The sequence below is a fragment of the Ixodes scapularis genome, unplaced genomic scaffold (genome assembly GCF_016920785.2).
Source record: "Ixodes scapularis isolate PalLabHiFi unplaced genomic scaffold, ASM1692078v2 PGA_scaffold0__279_contigs__length_252992795, whole genome shotgun sequence".
In the NCBI taxonomy this organism is placed as follows: Eukaryota; Metazoa; Arthropoda; class Arachnida; order Ixodida; family Ixodidae; genus Ixodes; species Ixodes scapularis.
In genome coordinates this window covers 38,017,451-38,041,982 of record NW_024609835.1, presented here as the reverse complement: position 1 = coordinate 38,041,982, position 24,532 = coordinate 38,017,451, and the positions used below count along the sequence as shown (strand labels likewise).

Sequence of the window (24,532 nt, the reverse complement as noted above, 5' to 3'; positions counted from 1 at the left end):
CCAAACATCTTCTCCAAAGGGCGCATTCAGCGTTTCTAGAGGCGAGCAGTTGTCATCTAGGACTGCGCTCATTCGCCGCTTGAGTCCCGCAGATCCAGAAAAGGGAATTTTACTAATTTTTTTCAGCAGTGTTGTCATCAGCCCAGGTCCATTCCTGCTTTCTCGGTTGCTTAGGCGTCTCACAACCTAGGCTATTTTGTCGTGATTCTGACTCGGAAGTGCTGTCGGAATCGCTCCCTTCGTCGGAAGAAGGCTCCTGTCACCAGACGTCCCGTCATCATCGCTGTCAAAGAGGATATTTACGATTGCATCGTCGGAAAGGCCACGCCGACTGCTTCAAGCTGCCATCTTCTCCAAGCAAACAGCGATCGAGCGGGAAAGACGACACATCCAAGGAAAAAGGTCAAACCAACACAGCGAACAGAATGACTCTTGTTATTTGTTGGCAATGTATCTAACTACACTACTCAAAGTCAACATTGCATGCTATCTATTAATAGGTTTTAGGGACAAAGCTCCTTAGGGGCTAGCCATGTCCGTCCGGCGTCGGGTGCTTGTGCTCCTCTGCTTGTTTAGGGAAAAAAAAAAAAAAAAACAACCGCATCTGCACGTGGTAAACGATGTTGATTGGGACAAAGCTCTGGTGGTGCTTGTCTGCGTAGATGGTGAGCCGCAGCATGCCGAGCCTTTCGTTCGTTTTCATCCATGTCAGAAAGATAATGTGTGGTATGGAACGTGGTTATATACGCATTTGAGCACTTGACCGCAGCGTGACATGGATGAAAACGAACGAAAGGCTCAGCATGCTGCGGCTCAGCGTCTACGCAGACAAGCACCACCAGAGCTTCGCCCCAATCAACATTATTCACTACGTGGAGATGCGTTTTTTTTTAAACAAATATATGGAGCCTGGCAAATTGCCAGCTTTGGCAATACAGTTAAACCTCGATGTAACGAAGTTGGTAAAATTCGCAATTTATTTTGTTACATTGAAATTTCGCTATATCGAAATTTGGCTTTAGCATGCAAAAAAAAAATTCCGAAACATTTTACGGATATGAAAACTCGCCGAAAATTACATTTATTTAAGGGGCAAAGTAGTCCGCAAGTTTCGCTTGCGCCTTGTTCGACAGTAGTAGCGGCTTCATGCGGCGTTCGAGCGCCCAGAGCGCTTGCACGGCATCTTGCTGCCCATGCGACGCCGTGTACATCCTCAGTACGTCCATTGCGCCGAGCACTTCCCGAGTGCTTGTGATCTCGGCAGTTTCTTCAGTATGGCGTCCAAAACGTTTGCTTTTTCGTCCAAAGAAAGAACTTTACGTTTCCCTATGGCAGCAAGCACGCGAGTGAACCGCCCGGTTGAAAAATAAAGCTGTTTAGGCGGTGCCAATGTTTCTAACCTACACAGCACTCTTGCCCGCACAGTTTACTTGCCCCCTTGCACCCACAGTGTGCTTGCGCCTTTGCTTTACATCACGCTCGCAAGACGATAATCAGTCTTCTCGGTCTTCTTTTAGATGGCACTGCCCGTGCGGTCGCGCCATCCGTCGCTCTCCCCCGCTGAAGTTAGCTCCCGCGCTACCCGCGGTACAGTGGACTATGATGATCAGTGAATGTCAGTGGTGATGCTGTTATGCCGTGTTAACTTTTTGCTCAGCATTTTCTGGCCAGCCCCACGGAATGCACTTTGCCACATGCCTCGCCGGCGCTGCCGGCGCCGCATCCTCAGGCAGCCTAGGAACGTTGGAAGGCCTGTCCCCGTGAAGAAACCTATCAAGCGCTCGCGTTTGCGCATAATTTTATTTAACCACAATTTTTTTGCGAAGTTGTTCTTTAGAGTCTATTTATTTATTGCCTTCTATGGCAATGGCGCTTCGTTATATTGAAATAGCAGCAAAATAAACTTCGTTATATAGAAACTAAACATACATATGGGGTCTATGGGCAAGAAATTATGAAAAATAAAATACTTCGTTAAATCGAGAATTTCGTTACATTGAAGTTTGTTATATCGAGGTTCGACTGTATAGCTTTTGACGGCTCGCCCGACGATTCGCCGGCTTTGGTAGCGAATGAGTTAACTTGACCTTTCTCTCCCAAGTTATATAAGTAGGGTTTGTAGTTTATTCTTTTTCCACGGATTAATGTGACATCTGTCTGGCAAGAAATCGGGGTCCATCGAGGATTACGTTGAATGGGACGTCTGCTCCCCAACCTCCAGGAATCATGAGCCAAACACTTGGAAATTGCCCTGATACCAATAGGAGAAGGAAACAAGACATTGGGTCTTTCTTTTTTTTTTTTTCTTTTTTTTTTTTTTCAGAATGAAGGCGTTTTGCAGACATTTCTGTGGGGGCCGTTTTCGGGTTAACGCAAAATACAGCTGTAGATAAAGATTTTCTTCCTGTGAAGCTTGACTTTTTCTTCTTAGGGAAAATCTCTATTTTAGGTCTTTCAGTTTTGCCCGATTTCCACGCTAAATTTAGCAGGAAAATTTCCCTGCTAAATTTAGCGTTAAATTTTCCCCTAAATGGGAGGAGAGTAGGAGGGGGCGTAGCCTCCTCTCCGTACCTTCCCCTCCTCCTCCTCCTCCTCCTCAAGAGCTACGCTCTAATTCGGAGTTACAGGGGATTGTAAACTTCTTTCATTTTGTTTTCTGCAAGTCTTTTATGTGGTTTTTTATTTGTTTGGCAGTACTATGCAGAGGTGGACGTCATAGATCATCTTTTTGGAAGGCAGCCAGGCTCTGGAAATGATGATGCCCCGGTAAGTTGCTACTGTGGTTTGCACAGTGGGGTTTCCTGCTCTTGTTGTAGCAACTGCCATCTTTTTCATTTTCTAAAATGCCAATACAGCATTTTTAATGCTTTATTTATTGGTCAAGATTGCCACTGATTGCGGTTCTTCTAGGATTTTGAAATATTGTGTCGTGGCAGAGTGCAATTCTGAATTTTCAGCTACAAATTTTTTTTTGTTTTTTTTGACATTTTTTTGTATATTTGCAAACACTGAAATGTTATTTGCTGTATGAAAGTTTTGGGCACTGGGAAGTTAATCGAGTACAGCATGAAGGTAGCCTAAATATGACAAAGCTTTCTGGGAACAGTGGCTAGAGGCCCTAGCTTTCCGCGGTTCCGCGAAAAAACACAGAATTGACGTGTTTTTTTTTTTTCAGAAGTGCAAAAAAAATGTTAAAAACGTACAGAGAAACTCTTGCTTCCAGAAGGTGGCGCTACACGTCCTCAAAACGAAAGATTAAATGAAAGGTGGCAAAAGGTGATGGAAAAGTAGTATTGTCTTATTAGTTAATAGCAAAAGGGTTTCTATTGGCTCATCACCTTTTACTGTTGAAGAAATTAAATTTTATATTCTAACCTTATCAAATAAAAAAAGAGATGGCTAGGTGGCACAGCCGCCATCCGAATCGAAGGGCTCAGCCATAGCCGTAGTCATCTATCCATCCAACGTTTGCACAATAGGACGCAACAGAAAGTGCGCCATTTTTTTTGTTTGTCTATGTTTTCTGAGTTGGTGATTGAGATTGCTCCCTCGGGATCTTATTTAAGCAAAAAAACAGTCGAAGAACGCGCTCGAGAATACAGGCACGCGAAGTTGGAGGAGTCCTCTTTTACCGAGCTTGCGCATGAGAGCTGTTGACTATCGGCGGAAGTCAGCTATTGACGAACACTTCGAGAGCAACCGGCATCTTAAAAATGCAGAAACGAGATTTCCAGGCAAAAAAGTGGCAAAGAACCATCAGCAGACGGCATTGGTGGTTCAGAAACACTGAGAAAGCAAGGTCAATTGCAAATGCTGGAATCCGCAATGACCTCTGGCAAAGCGAGGCACAACATTGTGCTCGGATGCCTGGATGCGTTGATATCTGCGAATAGATCCCTAGAGAAGGGGGACAATCTGAAACTGAGAATGTTTCTGCAGACACACGTTTGGAATGGCGGGATGGTGCCTGGTTCGAGAAGCATGAGACAGATTTGAAAGCTATGTTTTAACATATTTTGCTGTTGGTAATTACTGATGAAACCACAGATGACCAATCAAAATCGATTGTCAACGTGTTGTTCATCCAGTGAGCCAGAAGTGCAAGTTTGGTACAACCTGTACTTGTGGAAGTTAAATTCGTGGATGAAGTGAACTCGTCCGTGATAGGCCGCTAACAAGAACACCGACAAGGTATGAAATTGAGTTTGAGGACGTAACAGACCTTGTAAGCGATAAGGCTGCTTATATGGTGAAGTCTTTTAAGGAGTGCATAAAGCCACTTTGCAAGGGTGCTGTTGACATTACATGTGTAACCCATACAGTAAACATTGTAGGCAGTACATTGCAGGTATCTTTTCCCTTAATGGACAAATTTGTAGCTTGTATGAAGAAGGCCTTTTGTCTGTCAAGTAGATAAAGCTTTCTACAAACCTCATCTGGAAAGTGTGGGGTTTAATGTGCCAAAACACCTCCAGCACTAGTCAAAAGTAGGTGGAATTCGTGGATTGAACCTGTTAAACAGCATTCCGCTTACTTTGAGTACTAACCTTCTTTGCTAAGGCAAACCTATGAAAAGTATGGAGAAGCAGCATGCGTTGATTTTCTTGCAATTCATTGCAGTATTTCGAAAAAAAGTTGCAAGCCTGCTGAAAGTAGCAGAGGGTCATCGTGTAGCCTGTCATAAAGCATACAACATTTCATTTACACTCTGGGGATATTTGGAAGCAGCTGCACAAGAAGGGATTTTGAAACACAACTGACGAAAGAAAACATTGCACACGACGAGGCCCATCAGATTGCAAACAAAACGAAGGCTGCAATGAGCAAAGCGGCTAGGAAAGCGCTAATATATTTGGAGAGATCTGACACTTGAAAGTTCTTCTACAGCGTGAGGTGCTTGCATCTTCTGCAAGTCGGGTGTCTCTCAGAGAAGAGATCGGAGTTTGCAAGCGTGCCTCGACTTGGGGCGGAATCACTAGCCCTAGCTGCTGAATGGCAAGTCTACCTGAAGTCTGCCCAAGAACTCAAATCTAGTGACAGGATTTTAGTGCCATTTCTTTCTAAACAAGAAAAGCCAGGCGTAGATTTTGATATACTGGCTTTATGGGCAGGGATGGAACACCTCATTCCAATACTTGCTTCAATTTACTTTTTTCAATTGCCCTTAAATACCTGTCAATGCCAATCAACTCTGTTGACGCAGAAAGATCATTGAGTCGCTATGGTGACATTGTGTCCCCTAAGCGTCATTCTCTTAATGAAGAGAGTACATATTGAAATCGACGGGTGCAAATGTGGAAAGGGAAACTGGGTTACCGTATTTGTGTGAATATAACGCAACCACGAATATAACGCGAGGGCAAATTTTGATGTCCTCGAAAAGAAAAAAAAATGTTAATGTTATAACGCTAGCCGAGGCCGCATCAATTTCCCGTGTGGACATAGAAGTAAAAAGTCAATGGAAATGGAAGAAATATCAGTTTATGTTTTGACTGCACTCATCCTCACTGCTTTGGTTCTTCCTTGTGCAATCCACTTGGCCGCTACGCAGATAAGCAGCAGCTCGGCACCGCTTGTCTGGTAGTTCCTTTCTCTTCGGAGTGAGCTTGTCGGCAGCCTACAATCCAAGCAAGGCATGAAGCAGAAGCACCAACACAGAAACACCGGACCACTCTGGAGCAGAAACTAAAAAATGCGCAGGCAGAGAAAATACTGCTGAGCCGATACACAATCATTTTTCCGAAACGAACCTTGACGAGGTATATGGTAATCCTGCTTTTGCGATTAATGCAACATTAGAAAGGAAACTGAAGTGACCTCTGGTTGGGACCCTGTGCTCTCAATGAGTTTTTTTTTTTTTTTTGTATATTTGATATTCTGAGCTTTTCAAATAAATTTGGTTTCACAAACATTTTACCGGCGAGTAGTCCCAGACGTGGAGTAGCACTTTGTGGTGCCATAACCAAGAGGCATTAGGTGTTGTCAAACTGCGGCTGCATATGCTCCCCTAGACACTCAAATCTAGGTGAACTGTTAGTCACAGCCCAGCGGGAATGATTATTCAGCACATAGTGTGAAAGCTGTACAATGTGGTTCCAAGGTTATTGGTATATATGTCTGTAAAGGTGCAAGACAGAGACTGTTCCCGTATTAACTTTTTATTGGGACTTCGTAATCAATTTCACGGAAATTGCTTGTTGCGCTTATTGTTTTGACCAGGCTAGAATGATTATATATGGGGAGTACCATATTTATTTGAATATAAGTCTACCTTTTTTTTTTTCTGAAATGTTGTCAAAAGTTAAGGGTCGACCTACAATCGTGATCAGAGAATTTCGACCTGCTTTCGTGACCGAATTTCGCGACCCCACGGAGCTAACAAGTCACCAAGCCGGCGGCTTCGTCATACTGAGCCACTTCTTGTTTCAGAAAGCTTTTGGTGCACGAAAACAACCGAAACGGCAACAGCCGGTGGGCCGCCGCTCGTGCGCATCCCTTGGGTGTCAGGTTTTGCGCCTGTTCGTGGCTGCCGCGGCCTGCGCCGCTCGTGCGTGATTCTCGCAGCACAAGGGGGAAGGGGGACGTGACGCGCCACGCACCTGGCCCCCTCCCCTCCATTCCTTTCCTCCTTGCGGACGCACAGCAAAAGAAAATACAGAGGTTTTGCTTCTTGTTGCTCACGGCGGCTCCTCACGGCATTGCCGATGCTTGCGGCGGCTAGCAGTGGCTCGCAGCGATGCTCGCGTCTTTATAGTTTGTCTTTCGTCACTTTGCCCATCTCCATCTTTTTTTGTTTCTTGTCGCCATTTTGCAACGGTGTCAGTGAGGTATTTTTGCGAATTGGTGAGGATGTCGACGAAGCTTCCGATGACGATGACATGTCCGGAAGTTCTGTTGGTGAAGTTTTTGGCATGGTATTGTGATTTAGCTGAGAGCACTGTAAATAAAGATTTGCTTCACTCTTTTGCCCAAACATTCCACTGTTCTTATAAAAAAAAAGAAAGAAAGGTTGTGTTATTTTCGAGTTACCATATTTTTTTATTCTCGGAGAGTTTCATATAAAATCATCGACCTATATTTGTGATCGACTTATATTTGAGTAGATGCATACTTTTTCTTAGGTACTATTTCTTATGGCGATTTCCGTTAGTATACTCGTTTACAACTTTTCTAGGCAACACAGTCAAAGGTATGGGCACATGTGCCCAGTCTCATTTTGAGTGCTGATTAAAGCTGTGTGCAAGCTCTCCTCCTCCTCGGAAAAGCTAAGAAAAGATTTCCCAGAGTATAGCTCCCGGGCAGTCGCCAAAATGTGTAACGAGAAGAAAGTCCGCTCAATTTGACACGTCACCATCTCGACCAGTGGTGGATATTCTTTTCTTTTTGGAAGCTGAAGCCCATATTTCCCAAAGGTCAGAACTGACATGCACAGTGCACATCAATTTGCCAAAATATGTAGTAGGAATGGCTTCTAACCATTTGTGAAATATGTCCCAGCAGTAAAACTTGAGCATGCCGATGCTCGACAGATTGACTGATATCTTGAAACTGTGTTGGCAGATTGACTACACCAAACATATTCTACTTTGTCGTTCTTCATCCACCCTACTCTAGCGGTATTAGACACTGTTTTAAAACAAACAGATTGCATGCAACTTTACAGGACTTGCATTAAAGTCTGACGAAGCCAGCTGCAGTGTAGTGCCATATGGCAGACGTTTCCTTCGTGTGCAGGGCCATTACGCTGCGGACCTGCTGCTCAATTGCCTGGACAATCCTGATGCTGACGACTCGGATTGCGAAAGATTTCTTCAGTTGCTCGGTAAAGAATTTTCCATTTTGTGTGTGCACACCGACAGATTCTTGGACAACTGTGGCTGAATGTTAGTGCTGTCACGACCGTTCATAACGAAATGGCGGCTACGGCGAAGCGATAATGTTTTCTCGTTCCCATTTGCACTTTTTCAGTGTATTTGTGTCTGTTTTAACGAAAGAAGTTGAGCGGCTCGAACCAAAACGGGCCGCAGGTGCACTGCAAGGGCTGCGGCGGTAGCCTCTGCATTTTCGTTTGCTCCCCGCTCCTCGTTCGTGAAGCGGCTTTTTCACATCGCATGCGGGGAAGCTGTCGTGGCGTGCGCTAACGACAAGTACCGACTGTGATCACGGAGAGAGCCTAGATTTAAGAGAGGGAGCTACCCAAACCATTGAGAGCATTTGAAAATTTAATGGTGGACGCCTCCTGGCCACTTGGCGCAAGTGCGTCTAGCATTTAATTGTTTTGAACCCTCGGAGAGGCGGACACCCGATCTAGCAGACAGTGCATGGCAGGGAAGCCCCAGCCTCTTTTTGCAGGCATGATAAACATGTGCCTGTGTTATCTTCTTCTTTTTTTTTTTGCGTGTTACTTTTATGGAGTCCAAATATAACTAAAGAAGCGGCTATATCGAAGTGATTTCCGATTCCCGTTGACTTTGTTATAACCGGTCTCGACAGTTTAGGATCTAGATTGCTCCAAGTCTTTGGTTGCCCAGATTGAAATGAGAAATTTCTGCATTTGCAACTTTTTACGAAAAGAGTATAAGATGATCACTTTCGTTACAATTTACTTATACCTCATGTCTAGTCGGGTACATTGCCATTTAACGCTTCTAAGCAGCGGTGTTGGAACAGGGGGTGGAGCAGGGTGTAAGATAGACAGGTGGGGAAACGGCCGATAGAAGCCTACCGCAGCGCCGTGACTGGATTGTGTACTCGTCTGCTTGCGGGTACCGCCGAATTGTGACAGATGGCGCTGCGGCGAGAAGAAAAAAATCTGAATTGGATTTGCATAGAACTCTATGGGAAAGCGAGCAAAATAGACCGAGGGCACGACAGACCTCCATTGAAAATCCACGAGAAACCATCTCCGGCAGTTTAGCCGGTCGCCCACCCGGAGGGAGAGTTTGCGGTGCTCCACATAGATGGCGCCACAGAAAAAGAGAAAATCGAGGGGGACACAATCCGGTCGCTCATTTGGCTCTCGTTTCCCCACCTGTCTATCTTACAGCCTGGGGTGAGGTCCATGCCCCCATCCTCCGCTCCAGACATGTTCAGCATTTCTAATGAATATCTTGGGGGCAGAAGGGAAATTCTCTCGCCCCCCACTCCCATTGCCCCTACATCTTCCAAACAATTTTGATGCCACTGTTGGTGCAGGGCCGCTCCAGCCTAAATATTGTGAATGTAGGTCCTCGCGCCTGCTCACTTTTACACATTTTAAATTACGCTGCAAAATTATCATACCAGAATAACTTAAGATTTCATCAAGAAATTAAATCGAGGAGCTAGCGTTTTTATGCACAAAACTGTGGCGTAACGGGATACCACAGCCATTAACCGTGATGTGACTCCTCCTGCGGTTCCCTTCCTTAAACATGTCTAGCTTCTCTCAGAAGCCCCATCCCGCCAACAGGCCAGACGGCGAGAGAAGCTATGTATAGACGGTGCGTTTATTGAACATGTTTCAATACAGGAATTTCCGTAGGCATTTTATATGCTTTATTCTTCAAATGACGAGCAGAGATTTTGTGAACACTTCCATGAGGACGTCCTGATACCTGTTGCAAGGTTTTTATACGAAACTAACCTGTATTTTAGGCTAAAGAGGCTCTTGAAAAGGGCGATGCAACAATTTTTGTACTTTGCGCAAATTCGCTTAGGACGAATCCCTGACATTAATGACCTACGGAACACGCGTTTGTTTTTCACCCCACGAAATCGAAGTCGCAGAAAAAATTGAAGAAAAACGAGCAGCGTTCACCCCCTCAACTCGCAGCCAGAACAAGCGACCACGTGATATGGAGCCGATTATATGCCGCCAATGTTGATCATAGCCACGCGCTGGGGTTAGCAAAGCACAGGACACGCACTGAGTTCCAGACATTGTTATGGCTCGGCTATTGTCGTCATTGCAGCGATTGGACGCGGGCGACTACCCGAATGCTTCTCGAGCTAGCAATTATCACGAGCCCAAATCGAGTGCCCACGCAGTGCTCGGGCCCAATCTATGAACCGCATTCAAATATCGTCATTAGGGTGTACTGCGATCCCTACGTTACGTCGTCAAATTTTGCAAAGAAGAGATTGAATGAAAATGATTGCTTTTGTCCCTGAAATTACACCGCAACAAAGGAGTTTCTTGGCCAGTGGCGTTGCGTGCGATAATCCTCAAGTCCCACTAGTGCCAGTAAGCTTGTGCAAAGTTTAAAACAATCCAATTGAATATCGTTGCACCGCTCCTTTAAGTGTCTTGCATATACAGTGAGGGTTTTTGGCTTTATTGTCTGGCAGGCGGGTGAGATGCGGAGATGCTCTTTCGCAGATGTAATGAGTGTGAACAGCTTGTCGCTCTTCTTTGGCATACTTGCCAGTTTTTAAAGAATCTTTGGTCCTCTCTACAACTGTACTGCAAGATTTAGGTCTGTTTCTGAACACCCTTTTAAATCAAGAGACGACGCACACCTAAAGCTTGTGATGGCTGCAGGTCTCGTAGAAGGCCAGATAAAGTATTGCATCTCATATTGTTCCGGGGATACCTGTTGGTTTCACTGTTTCAAGCACTGGCAGTTTAGGAAACTCCCACAAGGGTTGCAATAATTTTGGAGTGCCCGATAGACTGGTCTTGCCAGCCAGTCTTGTTATGCCGCCGTTGTCACCAAACACCTTTGGGAACTGTTTTCTTTTTGCAAACGTTACTACCCTGCTGCGAGCAGAGCACGAGACGGCACAAGCTGTCTCGTGCACTGCCTTCGTGACTGGTCTATTGTTGCATCGCCAGGCAGAAATTTGGCATGTAGAGTGAAAGATGCACTAAACATGCTTGTCGGAACCACCTTCCAGCCGGCGTAATGTATGCATACCTCACCAGTTGATCTTGTTTGCTTGTAACCAGCAGCGCAACAAGTACCACAGGAGGACGACCAACTCGACGAGGACATTGAGAGGGAGCGGAAAGTTCTGGCAGATATGGAGGCACGTGTGGTATGTAGATTTAACTTGCTCTTAATTTAAATGATGCAATTTTATTCCTGAAAATTCAGAAATGCGATGGAAAGTATGTGGCAGCTCTGGCCGGAGCTCCTGTTTCGTGGCGTTCCTTCGATTTGCATTTATTTGCATAGCTGCCTTTCTGATCGGTATTGGCAGACGGAAGACCAGCTCATTTTATCATGTTTTGCACTCCAGTTTGATTAACCTTGCTGCCCTTAATTGATGTATCCTTGCAAATGTGGCAACGAAAAATATGGCAAAATTCAGAAGCTGCTGCATCATTTTCAGATTCCCAGAAAATACTAGTGTATGTGTAAGCAGGTTTCAAAGCTCTGCATCACAAAAGGTGCACTGTGGGCATCTTGTCTAGGAAGAGCTACATTTTCATTCAACAGAATGCATGTTTTGTCTGATGTGTATGAATGCATGAAACATTAATTATTTCTTGGGCATTCAGCTGTTCAGAATTAAATTTTCACTATTCAGCAAAAAAGGTGACACAATGCTCTCTTTTTTTTTTTTTTTAATGAAAAAGCATTAATTGTTCTGTGGAGCGAGCCAACGTCATCAGCTTTGAAATTGCGCCAAACGGCACTTTAACTCCTTTCTCCAAGTGAAGCCAGCTCCCAGCTATGAAACCACGTGAAAAGCCTAGCCAAACATCACCTAGTTTGCCCGATCCCAAAGGAGCGGAGTAAAGCTGATGGACTTTGGCTACGGTCCCATTGGCTGGCGCGCGTCATAGTTGAGAGAAACAAGGCTCCCATTGGCCGCTGCACGTCAGTTTCAACGACTGCCACCCCATGGCGCTGCGTGCCCGCGAGGCAGCGGCTCCACTGCTCCACGCCCAAGGTCAGCGCGCCGAGGAGAGCTATAAAAAAGAGAAAAGGCGTTGTGGAAAGAAGGTCGCCCCTCTCCACTCCAGCTTTCTTACGTGTGCGCCCGTTTCCCCCTCGCCCGGTCTTTCTGATGTTGTATCTGACTATAGAGCGCGCGCTTGATTGTCAACGCAAGTATACCACACACGAAATAAGGGAGCGGAAGAATCACGGGCATGCTTTCGCATTCACAACACATAAGAAGTGCTTTGGCGTACAGTCTAAGCTCATTACAACAAACATTTGAATATAGCATACTGATTTGTGAAGTTTGGTTGGTTTTCCTCCGTGTACCATTGACTCAACTTTATACCTACATACAACATACTCCTTTTACAACAGACCGAAATCTTGGTCAAAATCAAGGTCTGTTATAACAGCCTTTGACTACCTCGAGCTTTTTATTCCTTTAATCCCTGAAAACGGGTCTGAGTACGTTTCGGATTTGCTTCTTGGAAAGACAGGAGGGCGAAGTCTTTAGTTTCTAAAGTCCTGCTGCATATATGCAGTAAAACCATTCTATAGTAAATCGCAGATATACGGGGTTGATGCAAACTGCTAATTGAACGCCGTCTTCCGTTGGTGTTTCTCGAGCTCGGCGGACATAAGCTGAGAGAATAATCGTCATGGTAAGTTGGCTAATTAACTTAAATCTGTGATTTTTTAATTATTTAATTACGGCTTTTCTGGGTCATGTTGCAATTGTGGTATTGGCAGAAATTGCTATTAGAGGCCAGACCAATTCAAAGAATTTGTAAAAGTTTATCATGTTTAGGATATTAATTTATCAATCTTCATGTTTCTTACCTTTTTCTGGAAATTGCACAAAAAAAAACATGCTGCAAACCCTGCCCCACAATGATGGAGGGACATACTCACTGTTCTGAGCATCATTGTGTGCAGTGCTTGCAGAGGGGTTTTTGTCCACAGTCTTTATGTTTGGCTATAAACATAAAATTTGATTGACTAATATCTCAATAACTAATAAAACAAAAAAAAATTCTTTTAATGGACCTGGCCTCAATTGTAATTACCTTCATATCTGCAATTGCAACATGACCCCTAAAACCAATAATTAAAAGGTTTACAGATTTTAGTGAATTATTCAACTTACAGTGCCCTGGGGCTTAGTGGGGGGCCTTGGGGGCCATTAGAAGAGAGGTGAAATGGGTCTCTTAAATCGATAATAAGCAATAAAGCTTCAATTAACTTTTGAAATTTTCAGTTTTTGGGTCATAATGTGGTTGGGGAATTGATGCTTGACCTCATTATAGTCTACTACCATAAAGTTTCGAGGAACGCCCACCCAAAATAAAGAGATAAATGGTGAGAAACATGGGGTGATCTATCTTTGGGGATGCCGAAGCAAAACTGTATCAAAAATTAATGATAAGCACCCTGGCACTGGCTACAAACCACGTGACGTGGGAAATTATACAGCAGATTGTGGACACCGCAAATCCGCCTTTCACGATGCGATAAACATGCAGGAATTTGCTACGAACTCTTGTGTCACGGAAAAGGACCCCGCAGGTTGCAGGTGCAGCAGATATGCGTTTCACAATGTGGAGGACCCGCGGAAACCCGCCGAGAACTTGCATCTTACGGGAAACGAATACTTCAACTCGCGGACGCAGCAGATTCAAGTTTTAGGGTGCAATAAACACGATAGAACCCACTAGAAACTTGCCTGTCGCGGGAACCGATATCGCGTGCGCAGATTGCGGACAAAAACGCGGGAATTCGTTACAAACTTGTATGTTATGGGAACAAATATTGCAGATTGCGAACGCAGCAGAACCATATTTCACGTTGCAATATACACGCAGGACCAACTCATGTGAAATCGAGATCACGGACAAAAATGCGGGAATCTGCTACAAACCTTAGGTCACGGGAATGGATACCGCAGATTGTGGCCGCAGCAGATTCGCATTTTACGGTGAAACATACACGCGGGAACAACTAGTGTGTTACGGGAGCTAATATTGCGCATGCAGATCGCGGATAAAACTGCGGGAACCCGCTATAAACTCGCTCATGAAACATGCCGGTACTGTGAATTGCGCGGTTGATTCCGTCGGACGTCGCATGACGTCCGACAGGAATCGGAGGGGGGAGGGGGGGGGGTTGGCAATGTTTTGGAATTTTTATATTACAGATATTTAGCCTGAAACGCGATGGGCTATTTCTTGGGGGCGGACATTCTCTCGGAACTTCACAGAAGTCGTGATGTGAGATGATGAATTGATAGAAAAATTTGTAGTGGGCACTACAAAGCGAGAGATATTGTAGAGCTAGGGACATAGTGAAGCAAAGTGTAAGTGTGCTTAGTGTAGTGGTAGAGGCACTTATATGTTCTGATATAGTGCAGAGACTTGTATTAAAAAGCAAGTATTTTTCCCAAAAACCTTTTTTTAGTAAACAAATGTTCTACTCTTTCGTAAATTCCCAAACGAAGTATTACAGATGAATAAGCATTTTTTAATACTTCATTGTTTTGTAAGTAATGAAACTTTAGCCAAATCAGCTGCGCATAGTTAAGCTGCTCCTGTTGAACAACAGAAAAAGTTCAGCAGTGCTGAACGGTGTAATTACAGTGCGACTACTATTGTAAAGTGCTAGTGGCCTCAAGTTGTCTGTGCTTTTTTGTTCACGCTGCTTTTTGTGGCAAATGTGAAGAATTCCTTGTACAGCTTTTGTTTCTTGTTTTGCAGGCCACGTACGAGGAAGTCCAGATGGAGCTCAAAGAGACTCGTACCAAGATACAAAACTATGACCTCTATTTCGAAAAGATGATGCAGCACTGCGAAGCAACAAAGACTGGCATACAGGAGGCTTCTAAATCTCTCGCAGATTCCGGTATGTATCCTGGACAACTGACGTTTTCAGTTTTAGAAACTAATTATACACCCTTACACCAAATTTGATAACCATACGCCAAATATTTACGTTGATATAAAATATTTTCAACACGTTGCGAGGCAGTAAAAAAATAAAGGAGCTCAATGTTTGAATGCATTTTTCTCAGTTCCACTTTTTGCTGCAAATTTCATACGAAGGAATCTTTTGTTCGAAGGTGAAAGTGTTCACTCTTCCTGAAATATTTACATTTGTGTTATAAAAACTAGATAGCCCGAAGTGCCACATCCCCTACTTTATATTCTAGCAGTCAAAATGGTGCTTAATAGCTTCATTTGCATATCATAGATTTCTTAACAAAGAGTGACACATCTTATGCAAGTATGTAAAGTTGTTTTGTAGAGTTGAAAGTTTGCACAGTACACCTACATCTGATGTTAAATCTCCTCTCTAAATTTCATTCCAATCACTTGAGTAGTTAAGAAGTTCGACCTCTAGCCAGTGTCCCCCTTAAAGCGACGGCTTCAAGTAGCAGGTTATCGTTGGTAGTCAAACTTTGGTTTAACCTGTTAGCAGATTAGCGTTAGCGGGTTAAATAGTAGGTTGACGTCAACGTTATCTCCTCCCTTCATCGTTCAACAACACCGAGAAAACCTGCCTTCGCTTGCGTCGTCACTGCCGCAGACTCTTTGTCACGGCGTCGCCGCACCAAGTCTGTATTCCGTCCCAAGAGTGAGCGCTAAGAAATCTACTGGTTTACGCGGCTCGCGACCGGCGTTGCGCCCACGCTGGCTACCAACAAGAGGCTGCCCCGCACATACATGGCGATGTGAGGATCGAGAGGTGTGCGAGCGTGTTACAGCTCTCGCTTTTACTTTTTTCCACATTGTAGGCAAAGAGTATCTCAGATTTCTAACGTGACATTTTAGCTTTGTTTTCTCCAATTTTATTCTTTGATATTATTGCACCCTACGTGACTATATTAAAGTTTAAACATTCCACTCAACCGTTTTTCTTCCCAAAAATTGTGTCCCAGTGGTTGTTTAATGCAGAATCTGTTCCATGGCTGGCTTCTAACCATATCGGGTCAGCCTCCTTGCAACGGAAGGCAACATGCTGACTGCCAGCCGATCGCTCATGCAGCGCTCGTCTCCTCACCGATTGGACACCAGTGTCAGCCGAACCCCTTCCTAGAGTGCCTCCGTGTCACTCCCAGAGGGAGTTAAACACTGTGCGTTTGGACCTACAGCGCTCTCTGCTCCGTCAAACGTGCGTGCTCCAGGCTTCCCCTGAGAAAGGGCGCGTAGGAGAGTGCGACAGAAAAGCCTGCGCTACATTAGACTGCTCCTTCTGCCGTAACGGGTCAAGATAATCTGAGTGTTTTTTTCTCTTCTGCCACGAGCTGGCTCCAGGGGTCTGCTCTGTGCTGCAGAGAGTGGAGAGTGAACAGAGGGCCTGTCTCAAACCAATGGGGAGCGTTTGCAATGTGATGGCCGCCACCTTCCGCGGAGATTACTTGCAAGTCTGCACGTGCTACGAATCGCATGGCGAATGGGAAAGCGGGCGGAGAGACCCGCAGGCGATTGCCGCTTTAGCCACGCCACGAAGAGGCGCTTCAGCCGCCTCCTCGTGGCTCGTATTGCACACGCGGCACAGGATTTACGTGACCCCGATCGAGCCGTCGGAAACTCTGATCTAGGCTTTCTACGGTGCTGCCGTATTCCAATTGTTCTGTTTTCCGCACGGCCGGTCTGCTGCGTCTCGCACTGCAGCAGGCTCTGAGGAGGTCGCATTCACATTGGCACTGCAGATGATGGCCACCCACGAGTAAAACAGCAACGGAGGATTCATGTGCCAACCGTGCATGACACAGGGCTGCGAGGCCAGTTGTGCGCACGGAGCCTTCCAAGTGTGCTTCCAGGTCCTCAGTCGAGCGGACGACTCACTTTAAAGAAAGCTGCAATCTCGTGGTGGCATCAAATTCCTCCTCAAGTGCCGCACGCAGCGGCACATACGCTAATCCTCGGCCGTCTACTTCTGCAGTTCGTTCACACTACGTTTGCACTAACTCATCAGATTCTGTGTTACCACTGCCTTTGCCGCACTAGTACGGCAAAAGGGTGACTTTTTGTCCAAAGGGATAGTACAAAGAAAGCGTCGATGCGCAGGTTTTTTGAGATGATCTAGCGGAAGTATGTGCAGTGGTTGCAAGCTGTCCAGATTGAAAAAGCATCAGATGGAAACATTGAGAGCAAAAAGTTGCCGCTTTTTTTCGATTTCGGTTTAATTTTGACGCATCTGCATCCGTGACATTTCAATGGTCTCGGATTCCAAACCAACATACGTTACAGAGCCTCTCCATCGGACAAGGAGCTCTTGTTCTCAGAATTCAATTTTGAAAGGCTTATTGGGAGAGCCGCTGTTCCAGTAGTCGCTACCGTGAGAACAGCTGACATGCAAAGCGACCATCGTGCGCTCATCTCAAGCCCGAAGCGTCCTATTTTGAAACTATAAATAGCCCCAGTAAAGCGAAACGGTGCTAATATCAATGTTTATGGCTCTCTAAAGACATAGCAGAAAGTAGCACCTCCTGGGGCGTGCATGTTTTTGCATTTAGGCAGGATCTTGCAAATGTGTAATTGCCACCAAACGGCGGCGATTGTCATTTGGTCGAGGGGTGGGGAAAGGCTGCCGCACAACCTACTCTCCTTCCCGTTTTTATTCTTCACAGAGGCGGAGAAAGTGATGTTGAAGGCCGAGCTCTGCGAGCTTCGGTCGGTGCTTCAGGAACAAATTCAGAGGCAAGAGGACGAGGTGACCTTGAACGCAAAGAGGTCCGAACTGCAGGACAACATCAGGCGAAGGAGGAACCAGATTGAAGCCCTGAAGGAAGAGCACATCGAACTGCAGATGGGCTGGAAGAAGGAGCACGAGAAGGTTTGATCCTCCTTTTCATGGACTTTTGCCTATGGTTTATTCTGTTGTACGACTAATGAGAAAGAAAAAAAAGGAGTGAGCCGCTAGACATACCGTAAGATACCGATATCCGACCATTCCATTCTAAGCAACCACCCCCAAATTTCGCAACATCTGAAAAAATGTGCACAGTACATATATAGGTAAAATAGATGACCTAACATGCACCCATTCCCCAATTTTCGCGATTATCTTTATATTTTGAGTGGGCGCTTGCTCGGCATTTTAGGGTAGTAGAAGCACTTTCCTACCAGCGTGAACCAGCAGGAGGGGGTTATTTGGTGCCTTCGCATTGCCCTGGTCATTAGACATGCAAGTGTCACTTTACACTGCATGTCATCTGCTGGCGAGGTATACCTCTCGAGGTGACATCTTCTAAATATAGCCAAGTGACCCTGATATTATTTAGGATGCTGCTGTACTTGTTTAACCTGTTTTCTAAATTGGAGTGCAATGCAATACAAGTACAGGAGGGTTCGTTGCTTATAAGGAACCATAAAAGGCACATAACCCCTGGTTTTTGGCAGTGGGTTGTACTGTACGTTGATAGATGTCCTACTTTCAGCTTCAAGATCTGCGTGAGGATGGGGCAGGAGTGTTGAAGCTTCTTGAGAAGCCTGTGAGCAGTGTTCTGCGGGGCCAGCAGAGTGCAGTGCTTCAGGACTTTGACCTGCGCCCAGTGTTCACCGAAGAAGACTTGCAGCAGCAGGAATCCTGCAACGAGGCTGCGTCTGCTCAGCTCTCGCAGCTGATGACGCGGGTGGAAGAGAAGCTCTGTGCCCACATCAAGAATGAAAAGGAGCTTTTTGAGAAGGTGTGTACCGTCCGTGCACTCTGTTTGAATGTCTGGTTGATTTCAGATTTTGGACTCTGAACGACTGCTGAGGGATTGCTCCCTCTCCTTATGCACTCTTGGTACAAAATAGCACTGGTCTACATCCCCCCTTTTTAGAGCACAGTTCTTAGGCGCCAATTTCCGGGTTGAGCAGCGTCGCCTCCGGCATAACTGTGCGTTGCGTTATGGGACGTTTCCCATAATGGCATCACACGTGATGTTGAAATTAACAGAGTTTAGAAATGAGCAAGTGGAAGTTTGGGAGCAACATTCATGAGTACAGCTGGGCGACACCACTGTTGCATAATAGCCCTAGTCAAAGTTGGTTTCTTTTTTAAGTACACTAGGTCTGCTCATGCTCCACTTCGCTTTTAAAGTGTGCTTTTTTTTTAAGCACGCGACTGCGATGTTTGTACTTTTCGAAGCATTGATCGCTGTGGGTTTGCCCTGTTGAGCGCGCTTGTTACCGAGCACCAGTACACTGCGGAGAGGCAACACCCACGCAAGCGAGCTTCGCGGGTGTTGTTTCTCTGCACTGCACCGGTGTTCGGTTCATCTCAAAGCGAACATCGAATAGCGTATTATTTGCAACTATTAAAATATTTGAATGTTTGCACAAAAATATAAATTTCAGTATCTTTGTTTCTTTTCCTTTTTTACAGTTTTCAGCCAGCTTAATGTTTGCATGCTTTCTCTCTCGGCTTGTTGACCCATCCTTGCAATGCGGCCCAATGGGCTACACTACACAAGCACACAAAGCCTAGAAGAGTTCGCATTATACTCTGTTTCCCCTATACGTCCGAACGCGGCGGACGCTACAGGCTATCCTAGCCAATCCCGCTCCGTGGAGGTAGCTTGTGGTACGGTTGCCGCTCGTCGCTGTGCCCCTTCTCCAAGGTTGCATGATGCTCACACGGCCTTGGATTGGCTTGCAGCATCTGCTGTGCCCACACTTAAGGTGAAGTGGAGTATACAGTAAACCCCCGTTAACTCGAAGTCATAAAAACTGGGAAAAAATTTCGAGATAAGCGAAATTTCGAGATAAGCGGAGTACCGAAATTTCCGAAGTACCGACCGCGGATTTTGAAAATCTAGCGCTTCCGAAAATCGTACCAATCACAGCTTCGTTTTAAGCAAGAAATCACTTTCTAAAACGAGAAAAAATGAATTGGAAACAAGCGTCCAGCGGTCCAGCGCACGCACATATTCCTCAAAGAGCGCCGCCGTCATCCATGTGGACGGGGTTGAACGAAGGCGACGCGACAACGGCTTGGCGGCGTGGCGACTACGGCGACCACGAGATCGGGAGAGCCGACAGACCGCCACAAGCCAGCACAAGCGTAGAGAAAAAGGGAGAAAGAAAAGTCCCGGGAGATGGGGAGAAAGCAAAAAGCAAGAAAACAAACGTCCTTGAACGCTCGTCGCGTTCTGTGTGCCCGGAACGCGTTCGCGGCACTTCCTTCTTTTGTTTATTTTTCTCCGGCGCTTCCTTGTTTTGTTTATTTTTCTCGGGCGCTTCATTCTTTTGTTTATTTTTCTCCGAAGACCCTCTCTCTCTCTCTCTTTCTCTCTCTCTTTGTTAGCATTATTTTTAGGTCACGGTCACCTCGTCTGCGATGGAGATAAACTTTTTCCTTCGGCCTCAGCGTCCTTTCAGGAATATTTTTTTTTATTTTTGCAGGCGAAGTTTCGAGATATCCGATGCCCGTCCCGGAAACTTGTCGAGATAAGCGATGTCAAAATACATGGGGCCAATGGGGATTCATTTCGCAATGCACAAAAGTTTCAACTTAACCTATCTTTCGAGATATCCGTGTTCAAGTTAACGGGGGTTTACTGTAGTAGGTGTGCTTCTTAGTCTAGTGTACTTTCTTTGCAGTACGAGTTCGACATAGAGAATATCACTATGGAGCTCAGATCGGACCAGAGGATAGCAGAGAAGAGCAAAGCCTGTGCAGAAGCTGTCGTAAAGGTGAGCAAATGTTTTGCTGTGTGCACATTTTGTTACCGGAAAAAAAGGGTCCAGAGCAAAATTCCCTATTGCGAGATGTTCTTATATCTTGAAAGTTGGGCGATGTCGGTAGAGCGTAGTGTCCTTGGGAAACTGACTGACCATACTTTTAGGAGAGGTTGGATTATAGTCGTGTAAAGGCCGGTTCACAAATGCAGTGCCATAATTGGCAACAAATTTATTGCTGAAGTTTATTTCCTCACTACAAATATTTCCTTCTTGCAACTTGCAATACCCATGGGTAGTTCGCTGCAGCGAGATCAATTTTACAAGATCCTACACGGACCATAGAGGCGCACCTGGTGCAGACTTTGTTTTTGTCCGCTGTCACAACGGATAAACAACAAAATTTGTAGTATTGGGTCAAGCTTGGTACTTTGACGGCGTTCTTTGCACACATCGAACATCTTCATCCAAAAACGGGAACGAGTTGCCAGAATCATAAGCACTGCAACACATTCTAGCAACGTCACGGCTACGTAAAGAGTCTCTCATTGTCTCGGGCACGTAAAGTTTCGAGATCTGAATTGGCACCGGATTAGTGCGGTGCTGTATTTGTGAGCAAGCCTAAGTGTGGTACCATACATCCAAGAACCTGCAGCATTCTCGTAAGGGGACTGGTTGAACTAGCCAATAAATAGGCCATGCTTCGGAGTAACGACACTCGAGCCATCTTGGTGCTTCAAAATGATTGTTGCCAGCTCTCTGAAGCTTTACTTGAAATTGCTGGAAACGTCCTTCTGTTTTTCAGGAGTCTCAGAAAGGACCGCCACAATTCAAAACAGTGTCTGAACTCCCGACATGGTATCTAACGCTCGAGGCATCTCATCTTCACAGTTTCAACGATCATCAATTACACCCGCTCTGTGCTAAGCGCTGAAAAGGGGGGCTCCCACGAGATAACTGGGGAGTTAAGGCTGATACTCGGAGCTTAGTTTATTCGGTGGCTCTAGGTTGAGCGAGGGCAATTTTGTGTGCAGCAACTCCGAGACGAGCAGGAAGCAGTCTACGAGCAGTATGAGAAAGCCTTGGCCGAGATTGCAGAACTTTCCGCCCAGCAGAGGACACGCCAGGCAATGCAGGAGGAGGATGTCGGCCACAAAAAGAGCCTGTAAGATTGCATCTCAACATTGTTTCTTGAGTTGCAAGGATTGCAGTGATGCGATTGCTGCGCCAATTGCGCCAAACTGCACCAAGGGGCTAACCCTGCTACATCCTGCCAAAATATGGGTAATCTGCGCCAAACCTGGCGCCAAAAAACCAATTTTGGTCGCCTTTCAAAACCAAAGCTAAACTGAGTACCGTAATTGAGCATGCGTGGGTTATGTGGCGCAAGCGGCCGCCTGACACAAAGTACCCTGCATGGTTTTCCCGCGTTCTCGTCGTGTCGTGGGTCTTATCTCGCATCTTTCTTTTTTTAGACATTTTCAACGATAAACGCGGGTGTGTGCGGACGCTCCAACGCTAGCATGCCGGGTACCAGCCATGCCGTCATGCTGTGAAACGAAACCACATTTTTGCGCGGCAGGGGTTACTTTGCGAGCTGAAGCACTCGCTCCTGAAAGCAACGGCCGTGGGAAAACTGTATATTTGGTACCTGCCTTTCAGTCACTGTGGTCGCGTGATGTCGGGTCTTGCCGTCTCCACATTGCTGCAGATATGGCGCATTCTTAAATGAAACTAAGTATTGCCGCATGTTCATCAACATTCCTTTTCTTGTTTTAATCGTACGTTACTAAAAAAATCCCCCTTTAACTGAAAGACTGTTGTGTCAAAGTATTGATTACCTAGGTTTCTCTCGGTGGGTTTTCTTTCGAGAGGTACCCCGGTACGTGAAAAATCAGCCGCAAGAGAAAGTTGATGAAGAGAAGTGAGCTAATGCAAGCACGCTGAACCCGCACAGCGCGCTTGTTTGTCTCGAGTTCAGTCGTTGCGCAAAGCGATCCAAGAACTTTTTACCCTGGCTCGCAATGTCTTGCATCGATGCGCTCAGGTTCTTTTTTGTGTGTTTAGCTTGTACCTTGTTTGCCGGCCTGGCATGCACGTGCAGCTGGACTGTTTTTTCTCGTATGCTCGACAGTGACATGGAGCAAAGTGGCATGGTTTCGGTTTAGATCGGGCAGCTGTTGTCTTCGCTCGCGCGACGAAGCACGCGCAGCTGCAAGCCTGCCGAAGTTGCCCTATCTGTATGCGAACATGATTGCACGACACAGGCACCAGCCGGGACGCTTTGAGACATTAGTCTAACTGCATGGTGCCTACACTCGATCACTAGTTGTGTGCAGTGCAGGCAAAGGCAACGCCGGGTGAAGAGAAAGGGCGAGCATTGTAGTCTGTTGCAACTCAAGAAGTTAGGGCGAGGGTAAGACGGGCCAGGGAGGAGCAAGCAGACGGGACGCTAGAGAGAAGGTCAGCATTCCATCTGCTTCATCCTCCCTGGCTCATCTTATCCTCGCCCTACCTTCTTGAGTTGCAACGGACTATAGGAAGTTTGTTACGAGAGGAGGGCGATGGAGGCTGAGGGGAGAAAGGGAGAGCAGCAGGGACGAAAGAGAGCCCAGTTAAAAATTCCGATTAGGTTCCAACTGTAATTTTCCCATTGGTACCAGTAAGGTTTTCGGACGACCAATTGATCATTGCCAACAAGAACCAATGGGAACCAGTTGGAACCTATTCAATTTCCAACTGGAAAAATGATTTTAATTGGTGAGACCCATTGGCCAGTGTGCTTCCAGTTGGAACCACGAAACCAATTGGTTCCAATTAAAACCAGTTGGAGTTCCAGTTGGATCTAATAGTAATTTTTAGCTGGGAGGAGAGGAAGTCTCTCCCCAGCCTTCTGACATAAATCTGCCGCTGCCAATGACTCCGAAGATTTTTAAGAAAGTTGCCACGAAGGTAGACGATGCAGCTATCACAGCTGCCAGCAACGTGATGAGCACTGCCTAGTTGGTATGCAAAGCAGAGATGGCCAACAACAGGCAACATCTAGACATGTGCGTCACGTACGACGAAACCTGGCATTCACGTGGCCACACGTCTCTCTTCAGTATTGGTGTCGCCATCGAACTCAAGAGTGATCTTGTGCTTGACTTCAGCGTCCACTGTCACTACTGCCAGCTGTGCACCCGGGGTCCAAACCCAGCTACAGAGTGGTACACAAGTCAATGAAAGATCACTGCCTCAACTGGCAGAGCCAGTTGCCATAAAAAAAAAGCAGCCACAATTTATTTTTGACGCTCAGTGGTGCAACACGGTATGCAGTATACGACCATGCTGTGTGATGGCGATCCAGCAAGGTCTTTTCCAAGGTAACAAATCTCGACCATTATGACAAGGAGATAAAAAAGGAAGGCTGTGTCAACCATGGTGCAAAACACGTATACAGGCCCAGAAGCCCCGAAAAAGACAATGGAGGGATTTTGCTAAAAAGGGAAGCTAACAAACCTCAATACGAAGAAGCTGACCAACACATCCCTTCTGCACTCATACTCCACTGACGAGGAGCCAAAGCACATGGGATGCCCCACAGGCACGGACTCCAAGTGTTGCTACAATTGGAGCAAGGCCCCCGAGGCAGCGGGAGAACCACCTGCGTCCCAGCCACACAAGTGAGCCTTCTCCAGGGAGATTGCGAGAGAGCTGGTACCCCTATACAACCGCCTGTCATGGAGGCACCTGCTCAAGAGGTGTTCCCGGAGGAATACTCGGAACACCAATGGAAGCTTCAATGCCTTAGTGTGGAAGAGGTGCCTCAAGGTGGAGTTCGCTTCCCTCAGGACTGTGGAGCGTGCCGTGGCCCTTGCAGTCCTCAAGTTAAACCCGGAGCCTCAAGGCATCATGGAAAGTCTGTCGGAAGTGGGCGTCCAGCCGGGGAGCCACCAAGCGTCGTATGCACAGAGGGGAACCCAGGTAAAGGTTGCGAAGGCCCATGTGAAAGCG

General features: G+C 46.1%; 1 protein-coding gene across 1 annotated transcript in view; it reads left to right on the top strand.

The window, feature by feature from the left end:
* Positions 1-24,532, top strand: part of LOC115322285 (kinetochore protein NDC80 homolog) — a 47,095-nt gene that overhangs the window by 15,591 nt on the left and 6,972 nt on the right. Inside the window, exons 6-13 of the mRNA XM_029982674.4 lie at positions 2,695-2,766; positions 7,735-7,822; positions 10,931-11,019; positions 14,624-14,768; positions 17,500-17,705; positions 18,310-18,558; positions 20,459-20,551; positions 21,571-21,701. Coding sequence (XP_029838534.3) covers positions 2,695-2,766; positions 7,735-7,822; positions 10,931-11,019; positions 14,624-14,768; positions 17,500-17,705; positions 18,310-18,558; positions 20,459-20,551; positions 21,571-21,701 — 1,073 coding nt within the window. The remainder of the gene's footprint in view (positions 1-2,694; positions 2,767-7,734; positions 7,823-10,930; positions 11,020-14,623; positions 14,769-17,499; positions 17,706-18,309; positions 18,559-20,458; positions 20,552-21,570; positions 21,702-24,532) is intronic.